General features: G+C 59.2%; 1 protein-coding gene across 1 annotated transcript in view; it reads right to left on the reverse strand.

The window, feature by feature from the left end:
* Positions 1-20,961, reverse strand: part of JPH3 (junctophilin 3) — a 44,135-nt gene that overhangs the window by 16,095 nt on the left and 7,079 nt on the right. The window contains exons 2-3 of the mRNA XM_085310144.1: positions 15,336-16,113; positions 3,321-3,445 (exon numbers count right to left, since the gene is read on the reverse strand). Coding sequence (XP_085166270.1) covers positions 3,321-3,445; positions 15,336-16,113 — 903 coding nt within the window. The remainder of the gene's footprint in view (positions 1-3,320; positions 3,446-15,335; positions 16,114-20,961) is intronic.

The following is a 20,961-nucleotide window of genomic DNA, read 5'->3' on the forward strand; positions in this document are numbered from 1 at the left end:
GTTCGCAGGCATGTGAGGGAAAATCCGAGCCCTAGCCGGAGACGGCGCGCACCATGCCTCGTGCCTGGTGCTCGGCGTGCCGAGGGATCGCCCCCGCGCCCAGTCCCTGCCTCTGGGGGGGAAACACGCCGCTTTTGTCCCTGTGAGGTRAGCAAGGGGCACCTCGCCTCTGGGTTTCACATGGAGCTGTTCCCATCTGGGCAGATGTGCTGCATTGGGGGAGCCTCCCATCAGGGAGGAAAAAAAAAAGCCACCCTACCTCAACCAAAATGGAACTGCAAATGGCGAGTCCATTTTCCCTTTAACCGCTACAGCCTTCCTGCCCCGTCCAGCTGAGCARGGCATGCAGCTTTCCCCATTCAGCCTCCCTCACTGGGCTTGGAGATGACCGCAGGGACAGCCAGGCAGGGCTCGCCCAGAGCCCAGCGMGACGGGACACCACGTGGGTGCCCAGGCCTCGCAGTTGGGCAAGAGCAAGGGGTGCCGAGCTTCAGCAGGACTGCAAATAGCTCCCGGACCATGCAGCATCCCTGACTCTCATTTTCAGGTGTTTGCGCCGTGCTGTGTTTGCAGCGGCTGCCCCGGGAGCCTGGCTGCAGCAATACCGGCTTCACCATCCTCAGCTCCACCACTGGCCCACGCCCTGCAAGGCAGGAGTGCCGGCATAACCCCCTGCAGAAATACTCCCTAACTCAGCTCCCTTAATGTCACCTGATTAACTAAGCAGATGTGGGGGGCAGGAGAGAAGTTTTGTATCAAAAGCCTTTGTGCAAAAGCTGGGCTAGGGGTCACTGGGACCAGGGCCGGGCAGGGGGAGCCTCTTAATTTGACTCTGCTGCAGCCAGGAGAGCACTATTATTGCATGCATGTTATTGCATGGAAGTGGCAGGTCCTGAAAAGTACCGAACAATGTTTTCTGCTGCAAAAACGAAGAAGAAACCAACCCCATCACCCCAAAAGCCAGACGAGAAGCGTGCTGCGCTGTGCAGCCATCCTCCTGCTGCGTGCAGCACAGGGAAGCTCTCAGCAGAYGCACCGCATCCGGTTTTTGAGCACCAGACTTCGCTAAAGATAAGGACAAGTCAGAACAAATCCACAGGAGAGCACGGAAAATGATGAATGACCAGAGGTCTGGAAAAATGATCCACGAGGAAAGACTGAAAGAGCTGAGTTCTCAGTTTTGGCTGAGTTCCCCTGCTGCCTGGGGCAGAGGAAGCTGAGGAGGGCCCCAGTCCTCAAGCAGACTAYTACAAAATCTCCACTGTATTAATCCTTTATGGACCACCAAACTGTTATGAAGGAGTGAAAGCTAGTAGTGTTTAGTTCTCACTGTACCCTCGCAAGGCATAGTTGTTCCCAGCCAAAGCTACGCTAAATTACGTGAATAATTTGATAAATATATTAACTGCCTAATGCCCCTGAAATGCGTCTAATTGCAATTGCTATGGCTAGACAAGAAATGAGTCTCAGAAAGGAAGAACTCAATTTTCTTACCATGGTTTAAAAATAAATGCTCTGAAGCGCTTGCTCTAATCTCTCTGCTTCTGCTGAGTAATTTTCTCTATTGCAACTTCTCGGGAGGTGCCACCACCGGGATGTGGCCTTCGCCGGCCTCCTGCTCCGTGCCRGCGGCGGGACYGCYGGGGCGCRAGGCCGGCGGCCGGCTCGGGCTGCRRGCACGGCSKCCGGCCCGGAGCTCCCTGTCGAGGCATGTAAAGCAGAGGCGGTAAATAGTGCTGAGGCTGCCTGGAAGTTTCCCAGTGAGGCAATTTCTCAATGGGAAATTGGACTTCCAATGACTGTAATTTTTTTTATTATTTCCACAGAAAATGCTGGGTTTTTGTCTGTGTTTTCAGACAATGCTCAGATGCGTCAGTCCTAGTTTGTTCCCTAGTCATCTGTGGGAGCCCAAAGCCCCTGCATTTATCCCTGGTGGCCCTGAGGAAACCTCGTCCTGGTGGGAAGCGGCAGACGGAGGTCAGCCCTGAGCAGCAGGCAAGGCTGCGAGCGGTGGCTGTGGCTCACGGGAAACCCCACCCGTCCCGTTCCCGTGCAGCACGGCCCCGAAATGTATGGGAAAGCTGTAAAGCCAGCTATCAAACCCAAAACCGAGTGTCTCGGTTCATCTCAGGCTTTGGCTCATCTTTCCCTGTTCAGGTCTCTGGGGCTCTTCCTTCTGATGCAGGAATTTCCACTGCCACCTTCCCTCCGGCTCTGAAGACCCCAAAGTCTGGAAAGCTGAAACAACCGGCCGCAGGGCTGCTGCCCTGCTGCTCCTTCCCCTTGGCATCAGCCGGAGGTGTCCCGGGCGCCCCAAGCCCTGCGGCAGCATCTCCCTCTCCCGCACACTGCCCCGGGGGCTCGCCGAAATCGCTCGCAGGTGCAAGATGCCTCGCAATGGGGGCGAACCCCTCTGCAACATCCTCCTCCACGACAGCAGCACCGGGGACAAGTTAATTAAGAGACCTCTGGTCTTAACCACGCCCCCTCCCCAGCGCAGACCTGCAAGGCACTGAGATCACGCCGCCTCGTCCCCCGCAGCAGCGAAGCCGCCGGGCGCCCGCAGCCGCCGGCCCCACGCGCGCGGCTGCCGCCTTGCAGAGGAACCGGTCGGCTGCACGGTGCCGCSTTGCCGGCTTTCGCCGCCCGCCGATGCTCGACGATTATTCCGAGCTAAGATTAGCCRGGGGAGCACGTGGTGTTCCTGGAAGCATGGTTGTGCCAGCGCTCCGGAGGACGTGGCACCCCGGCTGGCTGCCCCGCGCGCCCCGTCTCGACCCGGCAGGTTTGCAGCGGCAGCCAACTCGCTGCAGCACCGCGCGCCGGGGCCGAGCTCGCCGGCGTCCTGCCACTCGCGCGGAGGAAACGGCACCCGGCCGCTGCCACCGCCGCCGCTGGCGGCTGAAYGACACCGGCTGCCCCGCCGGCTCGTCCCAAAGGTGCGCGGAGCCCGCGCTGCCCGCTCGCTCGCGCCGGACCGCAGCAGGAATGAGTCACCACCAGCAGCAGCCCCTGGAGCAATTAAGGCAAATGAGTAATCTTCAGTTAAAGAGCTGGGGGGGGGGGAATAATGATCGACGCCTTCTAAGGAGGCTTCAGTGCAGGGAAACTATCGAATAAAACCATTCACATATATTAATTACTGTGTTAATTATTGCTGTGGAGGCTTAGACCATTCCACTCCTGCATGCCTCGGCCGCTAGCCCTCCGCGCGCCGGCGCCCGAGCCCGCAGCCCGCCCGCGGTCGGCTCCGCGTCTCCCGGGTCCGGAGGGGCCCCGGCGGCTCCGACCGCACCGCGTGCCGGCCGGCGCGCACTGACCGTTTTCCCTGTGCTGGAAGGAAGGCGAGAACTCTTTGGCAGTGATCCTGGCGATGCGCGCTTCCTCCTGAGCTTTCTGCGCCGCTGCCACGGCCGCGTCCGCCTTGGCCCGGGAGTGGGACGTCCTGCAAGGCAACCGGAGAGAGACAAGGACCGCGTTAGGCAGCGGGGACGGCAGCGCCGGCGAAGCGCTTGGGCACGGCCCCAGCGCCGGAGCCCCTCGGCATCGCGCGGCCGAGGCTCCGCACGGGGCCCGGCGTCTGCGCCCAGGTTCGCGTCCGTCGGTTTCACGCCCCGGAGAAGGCACGAGCCCGTCTCCTCCGTCGGGAAAGGGCTCACGGATGCGCCGCTGCGGGAAGGAGCCAGCCCCGGCAGGCRGCTGCAGAAACCTCTGCTTCTGCAGTGCCCATAAGCCGCTAACGTTGAATTTATGAATTTAAAGCTTTCCTTGACCAAACCATTCACTTCTGGATGACAAATTGAAGATTTCCCCCCCGTTTGACGTACACACGCAAGCATCATTAGTCCCCACGGGAAGGGTGAGGAGCGGATGCAGCCGGTGCTGCCCCAATACCCTGGAGGCACCGTTCTCAGGGCATTTCCACGGTGCATGCGAGGTGCTGGCGGAGACATTCCACCCCGCCATCCCCCCGCAGCTGCCCTGGGCGCAGCCTTGCCGGACCGGTCCCCATTTGTCCCTTCCCTGTAGCTCAGCTCTCTTAGGCACTTAAAAAAAAAGAAAGAAAAAAAACGCCTGCTCCTACACACGCTGGTGCAGGCAGCGTTATAAATAGCTCAGCTGATTTCTTTTCCCTCCAAAATCAGTCCCTCCATCTCCTTTAATCATTTTTTTCTGCCGCTCCCTGAATTCCCTCTAATTTTTCTACATCTGCTCCGAGCGGAGTGTCATTTCTGACAGGCTCCTATAAACGGAGACCGGGGCCAGGGACGGGCCCCGCGCCCGGCTGGCCCCGCGCCCGGCTCCTCGGGGAGACGCSCGGCGCGAAGCGGGGCAAAGCGCCGGCGAAAGGCTGCCGGAGCAGCCGGCGCCCGTGGGAACGCCCGGTGTTTTCCGCGGGAGCATCTCGGCGGGGACATCTCCGGCCCCGCCGCGCCGGCTCCGGCGCTCCTCGCCGGCTCGCTCCTCCGCCCGGCAGCTTTTTAGGGCAGGGACTGTCTCTTCCATGCCGCAGCACATTGATACAGCAGGCTGCCAGTCCCTGCTGGCCCGGCACAGAGAATTAATAACGTCTGGTAGCGTCTGGACCAGGCTCAGCAGGCAGGATCACACGCCGCCTCCCCGAACTCCTCCCCGGAGACGCAACCGGAGGCAAGAGCAGTCGCGTCTTGCAGTGCGCCGCCGGCGAGGGATGCTGCAAGCGCCCAGGAGCCGCYGGCTCGGCAGCGCCCGGCGCCGCGCTCACCCAAAACGGGTCGAGGATGCCCATCCCCGGGGCAGCGGCTCTGCCCGAAGCTCGCTCCGGCGCCTCCCGGGCCGGGCTCGTCCCCGCCGACTCCAGGAAGAGCCGCAGCTTGGGATGTGGCCCAGGCAGAGTTAAAATCAACCACGTTAATTAAGCCACCTCCAGTCCAGAACATCCCCAACGGCTGCGGTGCAGATGCGGCGCGGATGCGGCGCGGATGCAGCGCGGAGCAAGCTTAGTTGTTTGTAATGCTCTCTAAGATGCTTGCAGGAGTGAAAAGCAGAATTACGATGATCTACGCGTTGCATAATAAAATACATAAGTATTCCCAAATAAATGCAAGTAATCCAGTTAGTGTTCGCATGACTTTGTCACATACTAAATTTAACAGCTGTCTCCTTTATATATGCCTGCTGTTCGCAGCACGCACTAAATCTTAATTCCCCAGCTAATTGCTTGACTTTATTTCCTTGTAAAGCAGGTCTTTCTCCACGACACGCGTGCTGGAAGGGAAGGACACCCCTAACGGCATCGGGGTACTGCTCCAGCACGGGAGTTTGCTCCTAGCTGAAGCCAGCGGCGCAGGCTGGGGAGGCCACCGCCAGGCTGTGGCACGGTCGCGCACGGCTGATGCGGCTCCAGACCTGCCCCACGGGCCCCGATAAACCTCCCGGGCAGAGGAGCCAGCCTAGAAACCACAGGAAAAATAAGGCCAAATCCTTCTTTCATCCAGGTTTCCTCCGCCCTCAGTGGCCCGTAAAGGCTTTCGAGCAGCATTTCCAACCTCTAAATCCCATTTTAGTGCATTTGTCCACCAGGACTGAGCTGGCTGCAAGGTGTTTGGGCAAGGACGGGGCGAGGAAGAGCCATGGGGACGATGGCTGATGATAGGTGATGAKATGCAAGAGTTTGGTTCAGTTTGGGGCAGAGAGTCCGCTCTGGGGCTGGCGTGGGATAACTTATTTATTAACTTTTGCCAGGCTGACTCTCTCCTCTCTGCTTATGGCCGGGCAAGTGGTCAAATTGGCAAGAAGAACTGATCAGAGGGAAGGGAAAATCGCAACCAGATTTCTGCAAATCTTCGCAGATCTCCTGCGATTTGGCCAGAAGTGACAGCGGAAGGACTAATTTCTCCGGGTGCCACGCAATGCCAGGCCTACCGGCTCCGGCCACTCTATAAGCAGCTGGAATAAATTGATTTTAAAGGGAGAACATGGCTTTTCAGGAACGGCGACGGCCGCTCCGGCCCGCCTTGCGCCTCTGCAAGGGCTTTTGTGGCGAATCTGGAGCTCGGGGCTGTTTTGGCCAAAAAGGGTTGAGCTCTCRGCAACGGCGGCCTGAGCAGCTCCGCGGCACCGCGCGGCTTCAGGAGGAAACCGCGGGAAAATAAAACCGAGCAAAGCTCCAGCGGTGCCTGAAGAGGCTGGAAGCGGCGCGGGAGCGCGGAGCCGGAGCGCCCACGCGCCGCCGGAGCCCCGCGGCCTGCGAGCTGCCTCCAGCGCGGGGGCTTGGCGCAAGCGCGGGCGCCGCTTCAGCTGGGCGACTAATTAAGAGAAAATGATTAAAATCTACTGTTAGAGCAGACGAAAGCCTTTTTTTTTCTTTTTTTTTTCTTTTTTTGTTCTTTTTTTAAATGCGTCCTTGTCTTCCAGCGGAAGGGATGCTTCCCCCGCCTTCGACACAGAGAGGTTCCTATGTTTTTCCAATTGGAAAATTCAATTAAAACAGAGACTATCCGCATGGAAACACCTTAGGAAAAAGTCAGAGATGCGCCCGGCTTTCCCGACTCGTCCRGGGTTACTTCCCGCTCCCTCGGGCCCAGCTGAGAGCCGGATCCGGCCCTAATTGCATCAGCCCCAGACGCGCCAAGGAGCATAAAACCCAAGTCCCCGAGCGATYGATGCCGGTAAACGGATCGCAGAGCCGGCGGGGAGAGGCCGAGCGCTGATGCAACCCTCTCCCGAGGCTACCGACGGCGCCGAGCCCCGCCGGCGCTGCCGCGGGCTCGGTCGCCCCGAGGAGAGCCCCGAAACCGGAGCAGCAGCGAGCGAGGGCACCGCTCYGCCTAGCCGCTTCCCTTAGGGCACTGGGAGACGGCAGCAGTCAACAACCTGCTCGTTATTTTTCCCTAGCTGCTSTTTATTGCCCCGATAAAACCCACTCCCCGGCGCCTGCTCCGCCGCAGCGCGGGAGGACGCCTGCGCTCAGCCGCTTCCCCGCGGCTGGCGAAGCAGGACGCTTCCCAGCCGTGAGAAAGCAAAAGGAAGAGTCTGGGGATTTCTAGCCTTGCCCCCGGCAGAGGGAATGCTTATTTCAGGCAAGCAGGCYGTGAAAAAAGTGTCCCGCCAGCACATTTCAGCTGCAAAAATTGTTCTGCATCAAAAAGCAAAGCCAAACCACTTAATCCTGAAAAAAAATAACTGGATGTGTTTGCTTGCTCTTGCCCAAGTGAAACGCAGACAAATGTGGAAAATGCTTTGGTCACAAGCCCAAATYTGAGTTTCCCTGCAGATGTTGCCCTGGGAAATACAGTGTTACCCTGGGAAAGTGTTACCAAGCGGGAGCAGGCAGAGAGGAGCTGCCCGGATCCCAGCTGGGATGCAGAAAGTCTGGATCTCAGAAAGTCATGGAAACTGGGAAGGAGCCTGTTCCCACTTAGTTCATTGCTGCAGGCACCTGCGCCAGACGCTCCTCATCCTTTTTCCTTTTTTTGGAGCTTACAAAAGGAGAGGGAATTCACTAAGGCATCATTCGCTATTTTGCACTGAAATATCGAGTTTTTTTTTTTTTTTTAATTCGAGGGAGGGTGGTGCAGAAAAAAACTGAGGGCTGCATGGTTGCAGGGGCTGCTCAGGTTTTTGTTTTATCCTTTTCTGCACAAAAAGTGCCAGAACCRGAAAAAACAAATCAGAGTCCATCGACTCCGAGGGGCTCGGTCGGACGGGCTTCAGCTCGGCCCGACGGCCGACCTGCACCGTTACCACGATGCTCCTCAGCAGCGCTGCCCGGCAAAGGCGCACGTAAGCAGAGCCACGCACACCCGCAGACTTCCCTCCCACCGGGTTTCCTCACTTTTCATTTTTTTGCCTGCCAGCAAGGGCAAAGCGGATGGGGCTTTCGTGCCGGAGACGATGCATAAGCTGTCCTGAAACGTTATTTACAGCTCGCAAGATGATTAACATCTGGAGCGGGAGTCTCCTCGCGCCTGCCACCCGTCACGGGCAGCGGAGCTCCCGCGGGCGCAGRTGAGCACGGGGCGGCCTCCGCCAGGCAGAGCCCCTCCGTGCCRGGGGGGCCGCCCCCATTTCCCCTTTTCCTATAAATCAGGGAGGAATTGCAGTACCCCCTGGTGAAAGGCAGGGCTGACAGGCGACGCTGGCGATGCAAAATCCCACGGGAGCCGCTCTGGCGGGGAAGGAGCGGGATGGAGGGGGATGGCTCCCACTTTCCCACGGCCTGTGGTTTGGATTTCCATGATTTTACTGGCTGTCAGGTACCTAATGGAAAAGGCGTCTGCCCGTTTGGACAGTGGGAGAGGAAGTGGGAAATACTGACATCTCCCTCCATCCCCGGCTCCGGCACAGCGCTGGTAGACAGCCGGCCACGCGCACATCCCAAAGGCACAAACGCTCCTCTAACCCCGTGCAAAAATAGCGCATTACAAATGATCCTGCCACTTGCAGGCAGGAGGCAAAACAGTTTGGAAGAAATCACAAACAACCTTTGGGGGGAAAAAAAATGAAAAAAACCCAAGAAAAGTCAAGCGAAGGCACAAAATCTCCAAGGAACCTGGGCAGCGCTGGTTATTCCGCATGCTGCAGCTCTATACCATCTGGATTAAATGCAAAAAGAAAACAGCAGAAAAGCCCTACATCAATGCCGCAGTCGGGTGGAGATTTTTAAATGCACAACAGGCCAAGCTAGCGCTCCCCGAGCAGCCATAACTCAGCCTGCTTGGACACGTGTAGCATTTAGTTTGGCTGTACATGCCGCTGCCTTTAATGACTCCAGGCTGGATCCTGCGTTCCTCTCGCAGCTCGCTGTCTCCGGGCAAGTCAGGCTTCAAAGGAGCGATAACTTGGCATTTTTGCAAGTTTGGGGCAATCAGAACAGTCATTTTGGCAAATGAACTTTCCAGGCAATTTTTTTCGTTCTGCTGCCCAAGGCCCGAAAGGGGCAGCGCGCCGGAGCCTTCCCCCGCTCTGCTCGCGAGCCGCCCGCTCCTCTCGCCGGCCGTCGTTTCGGCAGTCGCTCAACACCAAACCTCCCGTTCTGGAGCCAGCCGGAGAAAAGCCGGTCCAGAGTCATCTGCAAACTCATTTAATCAAAGTTAATACTCGAGCTCCAGCGCTGCCTGGATCCAGGCCGAGGCCTGGAGCTGCATCGGCCTCGGACGCGCTGAGGAACGGTCCGCAGCCGTCGGGAGGGAGGCGGCAGACGTCCGCTCTGCCCCAGGGCTCCTCCGCAGCGCCCCGCCGGCCGGGAGGGCCAGGGTCCGGGGCAGGTTGCTGCAGAAACCACCTGTAGCAGCCCCGTTTCACTGCAAACGCTGGAAAAAAAAACCCGTCTCGGAAAGCGACCGGCCCAGCAGCCCGGGTGTTGCGCTCGGAGCTGCACGTGCCAGMGCTGCTCCAGCGCTGCAGGGAAACCTCTGCCTTGTTACAGGCTCGACGGATGCTGCCGGCCTCGAGCACAGACCTGCTGCTCTGCTCCTGGGCTCTCGCTCCTGTTGCTGGCAGGCTGCAGAGGGTGAGGATGAGGAGGAGGATGAGGAGGAGGAGGAAGAGGAGGAGGGCGCCGGGGCTCCGAGCCAGCCTGCCTGCAAGCCAGCTGCGCAGGGTGTGGGAGGATCGCTCCAAGGATCASGGAGAAAAGCAACTCTGCAGTTTCTGCTCGCTGAATAGGAAAAGCAGCAGCAAGGAAAAGCAGGATCTGCCCCCCCCCCCCCAGCTTCTGGGGACAGGCTGCTCCTCCTGAGAGCTGGCGGGTGGCGGACGCCCTCCCGCTCGTGCCGGTGCGGCTCAGCCCATGCGCGAAGCCTGCAAAAGGCTCGGATGAGAAACCAGCCGGATCGGCTGATCCGGGCCGCCGCGGCGGCGAGGGAGAGGAGGAGGAGGAGGACGAGGAGGAAGAGGCAGCCGCTCCCGCAGTCGCCAGCCCTGCAGCAAACGCCCGCGTCCCGGGGACGGAGCAAACGCTGCCCAGAGCTGCTCGCTGCGGCCCGTCCCCAGCGCCGCCGCTCGCTCCCAGACTTTTGACCCGGCACGGAAGGGCTTAACGCCCTGAGTCCCGTGCGAGCAGGAAGCTATTAAACTGGCRGCGAGAGAGGACTTACAGAGCGACGGCGGGGATGCGCGCAGGGAGCCGCATCCGGCTGCGCCGCTGCTCGAGCGCCCCGGCTTCGAGGTGCTTTATCCCTTCCTCCGCGTCGGAGCGGGAYGGAGAGGCCGGGAGGGGCCCGAGCCCTCGCCCGGGCGCCATCCGGGCGGGCCCGGAGCAAGGGGACGAGGCGATGCTTGCACAGCGCAAAGCTAAAGCCAGGGGTGCGGGGGGGGGGGGGGGGTCGCGGATGCTGCAGGTTTGCAGGGAAAACGGTCGGAGAAGGGCTCCCGCGCCGCCTCCGCGGCTGCCCAGCTCGGGCTGGACGCCCCTGCGGAGGCATCCCAAAGCCAGCAGAAACCCTTAAATCGAGCCCAGCGAAGCACAAGTGCAGGGCTGCGGGCGCAGGCCGGCGCGAGCATTAAGCAGCATTATTACAGCTGGGTGTACTGCCGGTAGCGACATTACCGCGACTTAAACCGTTCGGGATGAGAACTGCGGCATCTGTTCTTTTCTGTGGGTTTTGCCCGGGCTGCATTTCCATTTTCTGAAGAAAATACCTGTTTGGCTCAAGCAGCCTTTTGCACTTTGCTGTTCAGCTCTCCGGGGCTTTTCTTGCCTCCCCGCTCCCTATTGTGTGCCAGAGCACGGATGTTTTCTTAGCCTTCGCTGCTGCATCCTGCAGGAGCATCCACGCTGGGTCCAAATGCTTTCATTTACCCGTCCTTGCTGTCAGGTTCTCTTTATTAGCTTCCTCTTCCTTTTTTTTTTCCTCCCATTTCTCTTTCTGAAGTTGAGTGACACTGTGGTAATTTGTAGTCCAAGCTCTGCTGAGAATATTGAGCTTAATTATATTTTTCTCATCGGTTGCAAATGGCTCGGCTATAATTATGCCTCCAAGTGCATTACTTAGGACTAACCTGCAAACAGCATCCCCTCCGGGGTGTTACCGCATGAGCTGCTCCGAGGAGCTGTTGTGAAAGGGGCTGAACAACAGGTCCCAGAGCCGCTGCCCTGACGGAGGACCTGGGAGCTTGCCCAAAGCCCCTTCCCTCCTAAACAGCCCAGCGGTTGCTTTACACATGGGTGTTATTGCTAATGAGATCCTGCGTCTTTAGTGCACCCTTCTTCCTCTCGGGACAGCAGTAAGAAGAGAAACGGGTTTTTGTCCCAGGGATGAAACGTCCCAGGGCACCGCGACAGCCTTCTGCATGCCCAGAGCTTTCATTTCAGGCGGGGTGAAAAGGGCTCCCTCCCTTACCATGCTTGAAAACCAACAGTTATTATCAATATTTGCTCTTCGGACCTGATTCACAGCTCTTCTAGCCCAGTGACTTTGCAGGAACTGCTTTGGCATGCAGGAGATGATAGATAGATAGACGAGCAAAGAAAATGTTCTTTCATTTTCATTTAATTGCATTGGAGAAATTTGGAGAGAATCATCCACTGAACCTAAAAACTATTCTTTTAATGAGCTTACGTCTCTGGGTCACAGACAACATCATACGCTGTGCACACTAGAACAACTTTAGGAATCCAATTTACTTGTCTGCAGCACGCTATGTTTTTTAGCCTACTTTCCKCAGGAAATGGGGCTTACTTATGTGATTGTGCTGTTTATATATCTATATGCCATCACTCCCACACTAATAACTTTTGAACGTGTTGGCCAATTCCAACCAAATTTGACAGAGCGGTAGAGTTTTCAAAAATACCGAGTTCTTACAAATTTAATGAAATACGTGGGTGGGCACATATTTTTTTCCCCCACCAAGGGAGAGGCTGCACAGTGAACTCAGCCGTGTTATTAGGCAGAAGAGGGCACACACACGCACGCGGACACGCGCGTGCACAACCGCCGTGCTCCCCGCCGCCTCGCTCACGCCCGCGCGTTTCACGGCTTTCGTTCGGTTCGGCCCGTGGAATTTGGTGCGGGCGCTGCAGGCGGGATTTAATTCATTGAGGAGCTTTAAAATGAATCACCTCAATTACGTGGAAGCCTTTCCGGCCACGTGCAGGTTTGCAAACCCGTGCAGCCGCACGGTTCTGCGCGCCGCGGAGCGCCTCGGAGGGCACCCGAGCGCCGGGCAAGCGACCCGCGGGGGATTAAAGGTGCCCGTCGGCCCGGGGGCGGCGCTGGCAGAGCCCGGCCCACGGCGCGCGAGACGCAGCGCAGCCTCAGCTAAACGCGAACCGACCCGTCCGGGGCCGCGCGGTTCAACCCCTCGTTGATAATTTTTGCGKCCTTTGCATAAGCCATTAGCAGAGCCGGAGCAAAAATGGAAGGCACGGCTGCCGTTGGTGGTTACTAACCCAGCGCTAATGCACCGCGCACGTCACGCTGGMGCCGGTCCGTCCTCGGCTCGCCCGGCGAGGGCCGCGCGCTGCGCAGCGCAGCGCAATCAATAACGCGCTTTTCAGCRGGCCGGCAGCCCTCCTGCACCGGGGGCGATGTCCGCGCGGTGCAGAGAGCACCCGGCGCGGCTCCGCTTGCTTTCTCTCACGTGCGTCCGCTCAAAACCAGGCTGGGTAGGAAGGAGCGGAAGCGGTGGGGGGAGCCGGGCCGCAGGAGGCAGAGGTCGGGCTGCTCGCGGGCTGAGATGGCCTCCAAGCAATACTAAACTCGGGCTCCTTCGTTCATCTCTGGTGGAGTATCCTCAAGGCAGTGCAGTCCCTCTTACTTATTTCTCTGCATCTTCACTGATGACTAAAAGGGTCTTTTGTTCGGGCCCCAAATTTCCTGACTGTTCTCTCTCCTCCATGCACACGTGTGGTCACCTCCTGGTTTCCAGGGTTGCCGCTGGTGCTCTCCAGTGGAGTTGAGAAGGACCACATTACCCACCGGGACAGGGTGCCTGCAGCACTCACCGTAACCCCGTGTCCCTAGGTGCCCAGAGCAACATACAGGTGTCTCCAACAGGGAAATGATTTTCCAACTGGTAGCTCCCCTTTCAGTGGCATTTGGGAGCTGTCAGCCTGGGGTCAGACATAGGGTACAGCCAGAAGAGAGGAGCCCACCAGCCTCTTCTGCCGGACCCTAAGCTTTTCTTGCGGGTCTCCAGGTTGGGATGGGCTCAACTCTCCTGATCCTCTCTGGAAAGCGAGCAGTTTGCGTGCCTGCAAACACGGACAGCAAGCACGCTGTGGGGCTCGCTCCTGCCCTACAGAGCTTGCACCAGGCTCTGCACCGATCGCTCACACCCTCGCTGCAGCCAGTGCTGGGAGAAGGTTTCCACGTGCTGGAATGCTACCACATGGGATGTTTTTTTCCCCTTCTTCTCCTCTCTCATGATTAGAAGGTGGCATATTAAATGTCAAGAGCTTATCAAAGCATTTCCARTGTGGAAGATTTCTATTTCCAGCTCCCATGCCCTTCCAGGACCATTATGAGTGATTGCCACCYGGCATGAAGGATGCCCCCATCCTCAGCCCACACATCCCCCGGCAGACRAGAGCTCCTCATTGCCAGGGCTCAGGCCTTCACACCAGAGCATTCACATGCCCAGGTCACATGGGCAGGATCCAGTCTTTCTGCTGCTCTGTGCTTGGTTTCCTACCTGGGAGTCTGGTGGGATTTTTTTTTTTTCCAAAGCTTTGACAACTTGGTGCAACACAAGGTAGAAAACATCATCAAGCCCAAATATGCTCCCAAAGCAGGCCTGAGAGTCTCATTCACATTGCAGATAAGGCATCAGCAGGCGCGCTGATAAAGATTTCAAGTGTGACTCCGCATACAAATGATCCCGACCTAACAACCAGCCGCACACGGGAGACAGAGGTGGTAACTGCACTCTTCCCTAACTGTAGCCCTCTTTCCCCCTGCCTGCCTGACAGACATGTAGCATTTTCTCAGGAAACAGAAAGGAGCGACCATGCTGTAACAAACCATCTCCAGATGACACCTCAAGGTGGCACGAAGGGCCCTGAACTCAGCGGAGCAGCCTTTGCTCYGAACTTGGCTCCCGTCTCTTTTCCAGGAGGTTGTTGCAAGTCACTCAGCTCCAGGTGCGTTTTGGGAGCCCGCTACCAGGTGCTCAAGCTGGCCCTGCTTTGAGCCGCTGGCTGGACCCTTGTCCAACCTAAATCAGGCTTTGAGCCTGCGTCGGCCGTGAGCGTGCGTACAAACCGGGGCAGCCGGCGAGGAGAGCGCGGTTTCGTTAGCCCGCAGGGTTGCTGTGTCTGGYGCAGAGCCTTCCTCTTCCCTCCTCCCCGCTTCCCCGCGAGCCAYCACCCCGCAGCAGCAAGCACAGGGGAAGGCCAGACTCAGGTGGGACTGCTGGGTGTGATGGAAATGCAACCATGAATTCTTCTAAGCATTTAAAGAGACTGAGATGGAGAGAAAACTGCTTGGATAGCAGGCACCTCCGGATGTCATCCCACTCATTAGAGAGGCTAGGAAGCAACGGGGTAAATAACCCAGCACCTCCAGACTGACTTTGAACCAGGGATGCTGAGGAGGTCTCTGGCAAGCCCATCTTTTATGAGACTCTGTGCTGGGCCAGAAATCACGTGTTCAAGGGCCAGGCAGGTTGCAGAGCCCGTACAACTGTGCTTTGCTCATAACGATGCAGAGACGCAGCAGCCGCCCAGGGTGCACCAGGTACGTCCCAGGCTCCAGCGGCCCAGAGCAAGGCTGGAGCAGCAGGACTCTGCTGTCACAGCGAGCAGGGGATGCACTGGGGAGACAAATCGAGACTTTGTGTGCTTTGGTATACATGTCCTGGGGACCTGGGATGAAAGGTCTAGTATGCTGATGCTGAGACTCATCCCTACGCAGCGACTTCTAGCAAGGTTTATCTACAGTTAAACATCTCGATCSAGTCCTCTGGGGTGGCTTGGGGCTCTGTGCCGGGGAAACTGCGCTGCTCYGGGCAGCTCTGCATTGCCTTGCTTGCTGCTTTGGGAAAGTCCTGCATTCGCAGCCTGCTTGGGCTTGGCTGGCTGCGAGGGACAATTCGGCCTGGATCCACACCGCTCCAGGGCCACCTCCAGCGCCTGGGCAAGCCCAGCGGCTTGGCCTTGCAGGACGCTGCCTGCTCGCCCGCGTGACTCCGGAGGGCCAGATTGCACCGACAGCCGCCTGGGATGGCAGATGCCAGCCGTAACGCCTGCCAGCCTCCAGCAGCTCCAATGAAATATCCCCTGCGCGTCTGCTACTGCAAAGCCTCATCCCACCTCCCCCGCAGGCCACAAAACAGCCTACGGGCAAGACCCCCGTGCCTCCGGCCCGACGCCCTCCTCCCCACCGCGGCACGCGCCGGGGCTGCCTTACCTGGACGCCGCGATCTCTGCTTTCTGCTTGGCGATGGTGGCCGCCCTCTCGGCTGCCTCGACGGCCCGATCCACCTTCTCGCGGATCTTGCTGGCCCGCAGCGGGATGAGGTTCTTCCTCTTGCCGCTGACRAGGACGTTCTGCTTGTACTTGCCCTCCTCCTTGGTGCCGTCCGGGAAGGTCATGCAGCCGTAGCCGTTGCGCTTGTTGTTGGCCCACTCTCCCTCATACTTGAGCCCGTCCGAGCGCTGGCTCACCCCGAAGCCCGACCGCTTGTCGTTCTTCCACTCGCCGACGTAGATCTCGGTGGTGGTGGCATCGATGTCGTCTTCGATGACGGAGAGCTCGGCCTCACCTTCGCCCAGGCTGATGGTGGAGTTGATGTCGCTGGCAGTGGAGCTGACCGTGCTCATCCCGGCCTCGCTCCGGAAAGAGCTCTGCTTGCTCCGCTGGCTGGCCAAGGAGCTCTTGGACTCGGACTTACGGAGCTTGAGCCCGCTCAGCAGGGACCGCCGGAAGATGCCCTTCTTCTTGCTCTTGAGGATCTCGGCGTCGCTGTGGGCCATGAGGACGAAGCCGCCCCGGGAGACGGCGGGGCTGCCGGCCACCGCCGGCGAGGAGTCGGGGTGCAGCGCGGTGCCGTTGGTGTGCTCGCTGCGCAGGGAGTTGATGGAGGTCCTCAGGGGTGACCTGATAACCGCCGCCATGCCGTAGGGAACGCTCTGGCGGACGCCGTAGCCCTGGCGCATGCCCCCGACCCACTGGCCCTGGTACGTGCCTGCGAGGAGGAGACAGAAGCAGAGAGGGTGTTCATGGCAGCGCATCCCGCGGCGCAGCGGCCGCACCAAGCCCCCCGCTGAACGCTTCCTGGCTGGGAGCGTCCGGACTCGGAAGAGCCAAGTGCAACCTGGATCCCCACTCCCCACCCCGGGCGCCTCCGTTACAGAGACTGGAACGTCACGTTGCAGGAGGAAGAAAATATCTCGGTCAGCTCCCAGGCATGCATCTCAGCTGCAGCTCGGAAACACCCTTTCCGCAGCCAAGGCATCGCCGCACGCGGCGCGATCCTTCTAGGAACTGCCCATTAGCTCAACACCCTCGTCCGAAAGGGAGGCGAGCAGGGAGACGGGGTGGGGGAGCTGCTATCCAAGAGCGGACTCRGAGCTCGTCTACTCCGGCCGCCTGCCGCCGACGGTGATCAAAGCGGATGGTATATTACAATGCATTCATTTATACACATTGCGCCTTTCATGCGGCGAGCAGCAGCAGGGAGCGGTTATATAGGAAKAAAGGCCTCATAGGGAGAGATCCGCTCGGCTATTATCCTCGGAAACGTGCCCCTGTTTGAACTCCTGCCTTTGCAGGGGCACTTACTGGAGTTACTTAACCGGTAGTTAGCCGGCTGGAGTGCACGCAGGACCTCGCCGCAAGGCGGCTGCGGAGCATCTGCGTYGGAAAGCGGCGGCCGCGAGCAGCCCGCCCGGCCGGGACAGCGCCAGCGGCRCTCCGGAGCGGGCGCCTGCAGCGCGCCCCGAAACGCTGAGCCCTGAACGAATCAAACCGAAAGAGCCCTGGGAAAAACGGCGTCGCGGGGCCCCGGCGGTGACCTCCGGCTCGGCCTGATAGAGACCTGCCATCCCCTGCCCGCACAACCTGCTCTTCGCCCTCAGCAATGAGGCTGCGGTTCGTGGCAGGGAGCAACCGGTCGGGTCCGCTCGAGTCGGTTGTTTTGGCCGCAGGAGTCCCGTCCCGAGGCGCATCCTCGGAGGAACGGGCGTTTGCCCAGCCCTTCGGCCGGGCCGCGCGCTGCCGCCTGCCTTCTGCGCGAGAACAGCCCCCAGGAGAACCCGCGCTGTCCTTCGGAGGCTTCGAAAGCATTTTGCCTCCGTTCGTGCAGAGGGAAACTAAAGGCAGAAAGAGATCAAGGCTATTTTGCTCCCCCAGAGCTAGCGAGCGGCCGCTGCCTGCGGTCCCCATGCCGCTGGGGCGGGCAGACCCCCGCAGACGAGCACCCCGGGGGCTCGGGCACTGCGGGGACCGTGGGAAAGCTGCACCGCGGGAAAGCCGCGCCGGGTGCAGGGGCCGTTCCCGGTGCTCCGGCGCAGGCGACCCCCTGAGCGGGGGGGACTCATTGCCTTCTCCGAGTGATGSCCCTGAGCACCCCAAAAAGTGAGGGGGACCCCCCCCCAGCCACTGCGTCTGAGCCGGGCCCCGGAGAGGCAGGGCGGGATTTACCCAGGGTTTATAGGATTAGCGCGGGGGGAGGCAGGGCGCCGGGATTACGGCGGGCACCCGGAAGGGCTGGCAGAGGAGATGGTGGGAGCGCCGGCAGGGCAGCCCGCGGGGAGATCGGGGCGGGGGCCGGGGCCGGCGCGTGGCCCTGGGGAGGCATCGGGCATCGCCCGCCGGCTGGGTGCACGCAGCGGGTCCGGTTCACCCCCGAGCCCGCTCTGGCACCCAAGTCTGCCCACGGCCTGAGGAGCAGGGGGCCACCAGCACTGCAGGGAGGATTTTGAAGATTTCAAGTGGTTTCAGGGAAGGATGCCAACGTGGGTAGGGGGATCAGGGAGAAAAGGCCCCGCACTTCGTCCATCAGAGCCTGTGCTGCTCAGGCCCTGCGCTCCTTCTCCCTAGGTTGAACTGCTCATCTCAGCCCCTAGCCCCCACGCAAGTCCCTCRACTTCTCCATCCCCGAGCAAATCTCCAGCTGAAAAGAAACAGATTAAAACGAAGCATCGTAAAGCAAGCAAGGCCTTTTGCTGAAAACCAGAGGAGTAGCAAAGAGCAGCACGGAGTGCTGTCAGAGCAGGCGTGACAGCACGTCTCAGCTGGAGCAGAGGCAGCAAATCGGTCACAGCGGGTTCCAGCTGCAGCGACCGTCTGTGCCTGTCTCCAGCACGGTAGAGGTGCCCAGGAAGCTGCTGTCTTTGCATGGCCTTAAAACCTACTCCTAGAACTGCATGGCTGCCAGGAGCAATTGCTCCATCTCCTTGGCAAGACTAATTTTTACAAGCAGAGACTCGAGGGATGYGGGGAAGCTGTCCCATCCGGCCAGCCCACTCTGCCTCGCCGCTCCTAGCACAGTGGAGAGCAAACCCCAAGCCGCGGGTCTTAAGGCTGCATCCCCCAAGTCTGCTCTCCTGGCTCTCCATCGCTCCTCTGATGGCTTCCCCACTGGGGGCATCGGCAAGGATTGCCTCCTGAGACTGCCCAGGAGAGCATGGCACCACCCTGATGGCCCTCAAGACATCTAGTCACCTTCATGGACACCAGGAGAGCAAGGAGACTCCTGTCYAAGGAGCTGAGCGCATGCTTGAGGGGGTGCAGCTGCCCCATCCCTCCTCTCGTACCCAAGTGACATTCCTCCGTCTGACTTCATTACCTTTAAAACCCYCAAATATCCCAGGATTTGGCTATGAGCACTGGAAGGCCTCAGAGCCATCTGATCTGCATTGCTAAGCACCGCCACCTCCTCCCCTTGCACGGCTCAGCTTAACCTCTGCCCCCTAACATTTGCAGATATATGCACAAATCTTAATCTCACAAGGAGCCAGGAGACCGTTTCTCCCTGCAGAGGAAATAAGGTTTTATTATTTTCCACTTTACATGCCTGGGTTGGCCCAGCTCTTGGGCTGCTTCAGAGCTCAGGAGCCGAAAGGGGAAYGTACAACACAAACCCCATGCAGCTCCAGGCCACGGGACGGCAGCCGGTGCAAGGGGATGAGCACGTCTGATACAAAAAGGACYCAGTCCGATCTGCCAAGGTGCTGAGCACCCACCATCCCCAAGGACTTCGGTGCAAATGCAGAGAGTGGCGCATCTCCCAGGGTCAGTCAAGAAACCGTCCTGAACACCAAAAGGAAACCTTCCTTGGTCCATCCAGAGCTAGGTAATCTGGGACTTACTAGGATAATACAACCAGAGTTGCAACCATTTCTGTGCTGTAGCTCTTGCCTTGCTATCAATATTTGCAAAATGCTTCCTGAAGCATTAATTGCATGACATTAATGGAGTGGTTACATCGGGGAAAATGCAGCATCCATTACGCGGTCAGGGCAGGCGGCCGCGGGCAGCAGAGCCGGGCGGCCAAGGCRGGCGCTGCTGGGAGTCGCAGAGAAGAGCAGATGCATCGAAAGAAGGAGAGCGCGGGCGAAGCGAGCCAAGAGGCCTCAGCCACCCCCACCCTGCTGAGAAGATCGCCTGATCCCACTCTGGGAATGGGCACGGGAATTTTGCCATTCATTGTAGGAGCAGCAAAATCAGGGCCAGAAGGAATATAAGAAAAATCCAACCCRGTGCCAGTTTTCAGGTTTCCTGAAAACCTGATAAAACGCCTCCACCGCGYGTTCAGAGCTGACCCAGGGCGTTAYGACTCGTTAGGCTTTTCCGCAAGCTTTGCGCAGGGGGATAAACATCCCTCAGCAGGCTGGAGGGGCCGGCTTTATTTCACATAAGTTGCCATCTCCTCGTCCCTCACTGCCCCGAGTCGGGGACAGGACCATGGCAGGGATAACCTCAGGCTGGGAGAAAACAGCTAAAGTCATCCGGAAAGGTGGATCCCGGAGACTAGTCCTCCGCTCCTTCATTGCCTCCGCAGCAGAGAAAGGGATGGGCTCACGGAAACGCTGGAAAGAGAGAGGAAGAAGGCAGGAGGGGATGGAAACACGGGGAGGAGAAGGCGGGCGATGCGCCCGGAGCGAGGTGCAGAGCCGTCTCGCCAGCCAGAGCCAGCCGGGGGCTGCGAGCAGCAAGCGGGACCTCACCGAGCTCCCAGGCACCGTTCCCGCTTCTCCAGCAAAGGACCGTTTGCTCTGGAGGAAAAACAAGTACCAAAAAGCAATCTAATTTGCTGCAGTTTTTCAGTGCTTTCTCAGCATTTGGCTCAGGAGGCCAAAATTCATCCTGGGAAGAGCCCAGGCAGCCTGGAGGGCTCCTGTTCCACCTGACCAGCAAAACACTTTGGGGGAAAACGCTACTGGCAGCTCGTGTTTCAAGGGAGAGCGAAACTCATGGGCTGATCCTGCCGTCCCCCCTGGAGTGGGCAGCAGGGAAGGATTCAGCTTTGCACACCTAGCCCACGCCAAGCCTGGGAGGCCCGGCGGCAGCAGGAGTCGCTTAATCAGTGCAMTTGGTTTCCCCACCGGCAGCAGGTGCCTTTCGCAGAATGACAAACGAGAGCAGGAGGAAGAGGAGAAGGAGACCTGAAACATTCAGAAAAAGCCCTTTCTGCCCCAGAGGCAGGAAATTTAGTGCGTTGCACTCAGCAAAGGAAGGCGAGGGTGGGAAACGCAGCGGGMTGGGAYGGGACGGGACGAGCCGAGGGGCTGCCGGCTCAYGGCCGTCAGCGTCCTCGTGGCTTCCCGGGGCCGGATGCAGCATCATCTGCTCGACTAAATCCGGCCCATCTTCACCGCGGCGTTGGAGGGAGGTAGGACACGAGGAGCTTTTGATTGGGAATGGCTGAATTTTCTTGCCTCCCTCCCCCACGTCGAAGGATTCGGCATCGTGCAAGTCACCGCGTTCCCTGGCTCCGCTCCAGGAAAACCATTAAGCACCAGCCCTGCGTACTGAGGCCGGCGGTGGCAGGCGCCGCCTCCGCCCAGCGCCCGGGACGGAGCCGCCGGGA

This window comes from Rhea americana, unplaced genomic scaffold, assembly GCF_003343005.1.
Source record: "Rhea americana isolate MKP2758 unplaced genomic scaffold, rheAme1 scaffold_311, whole genome shotgun sequence".
NCBI lineage: Eukaryota > Metazoa > Chordata > Aves > Rheiformes > Rheidae > Rhea > Rhea americana.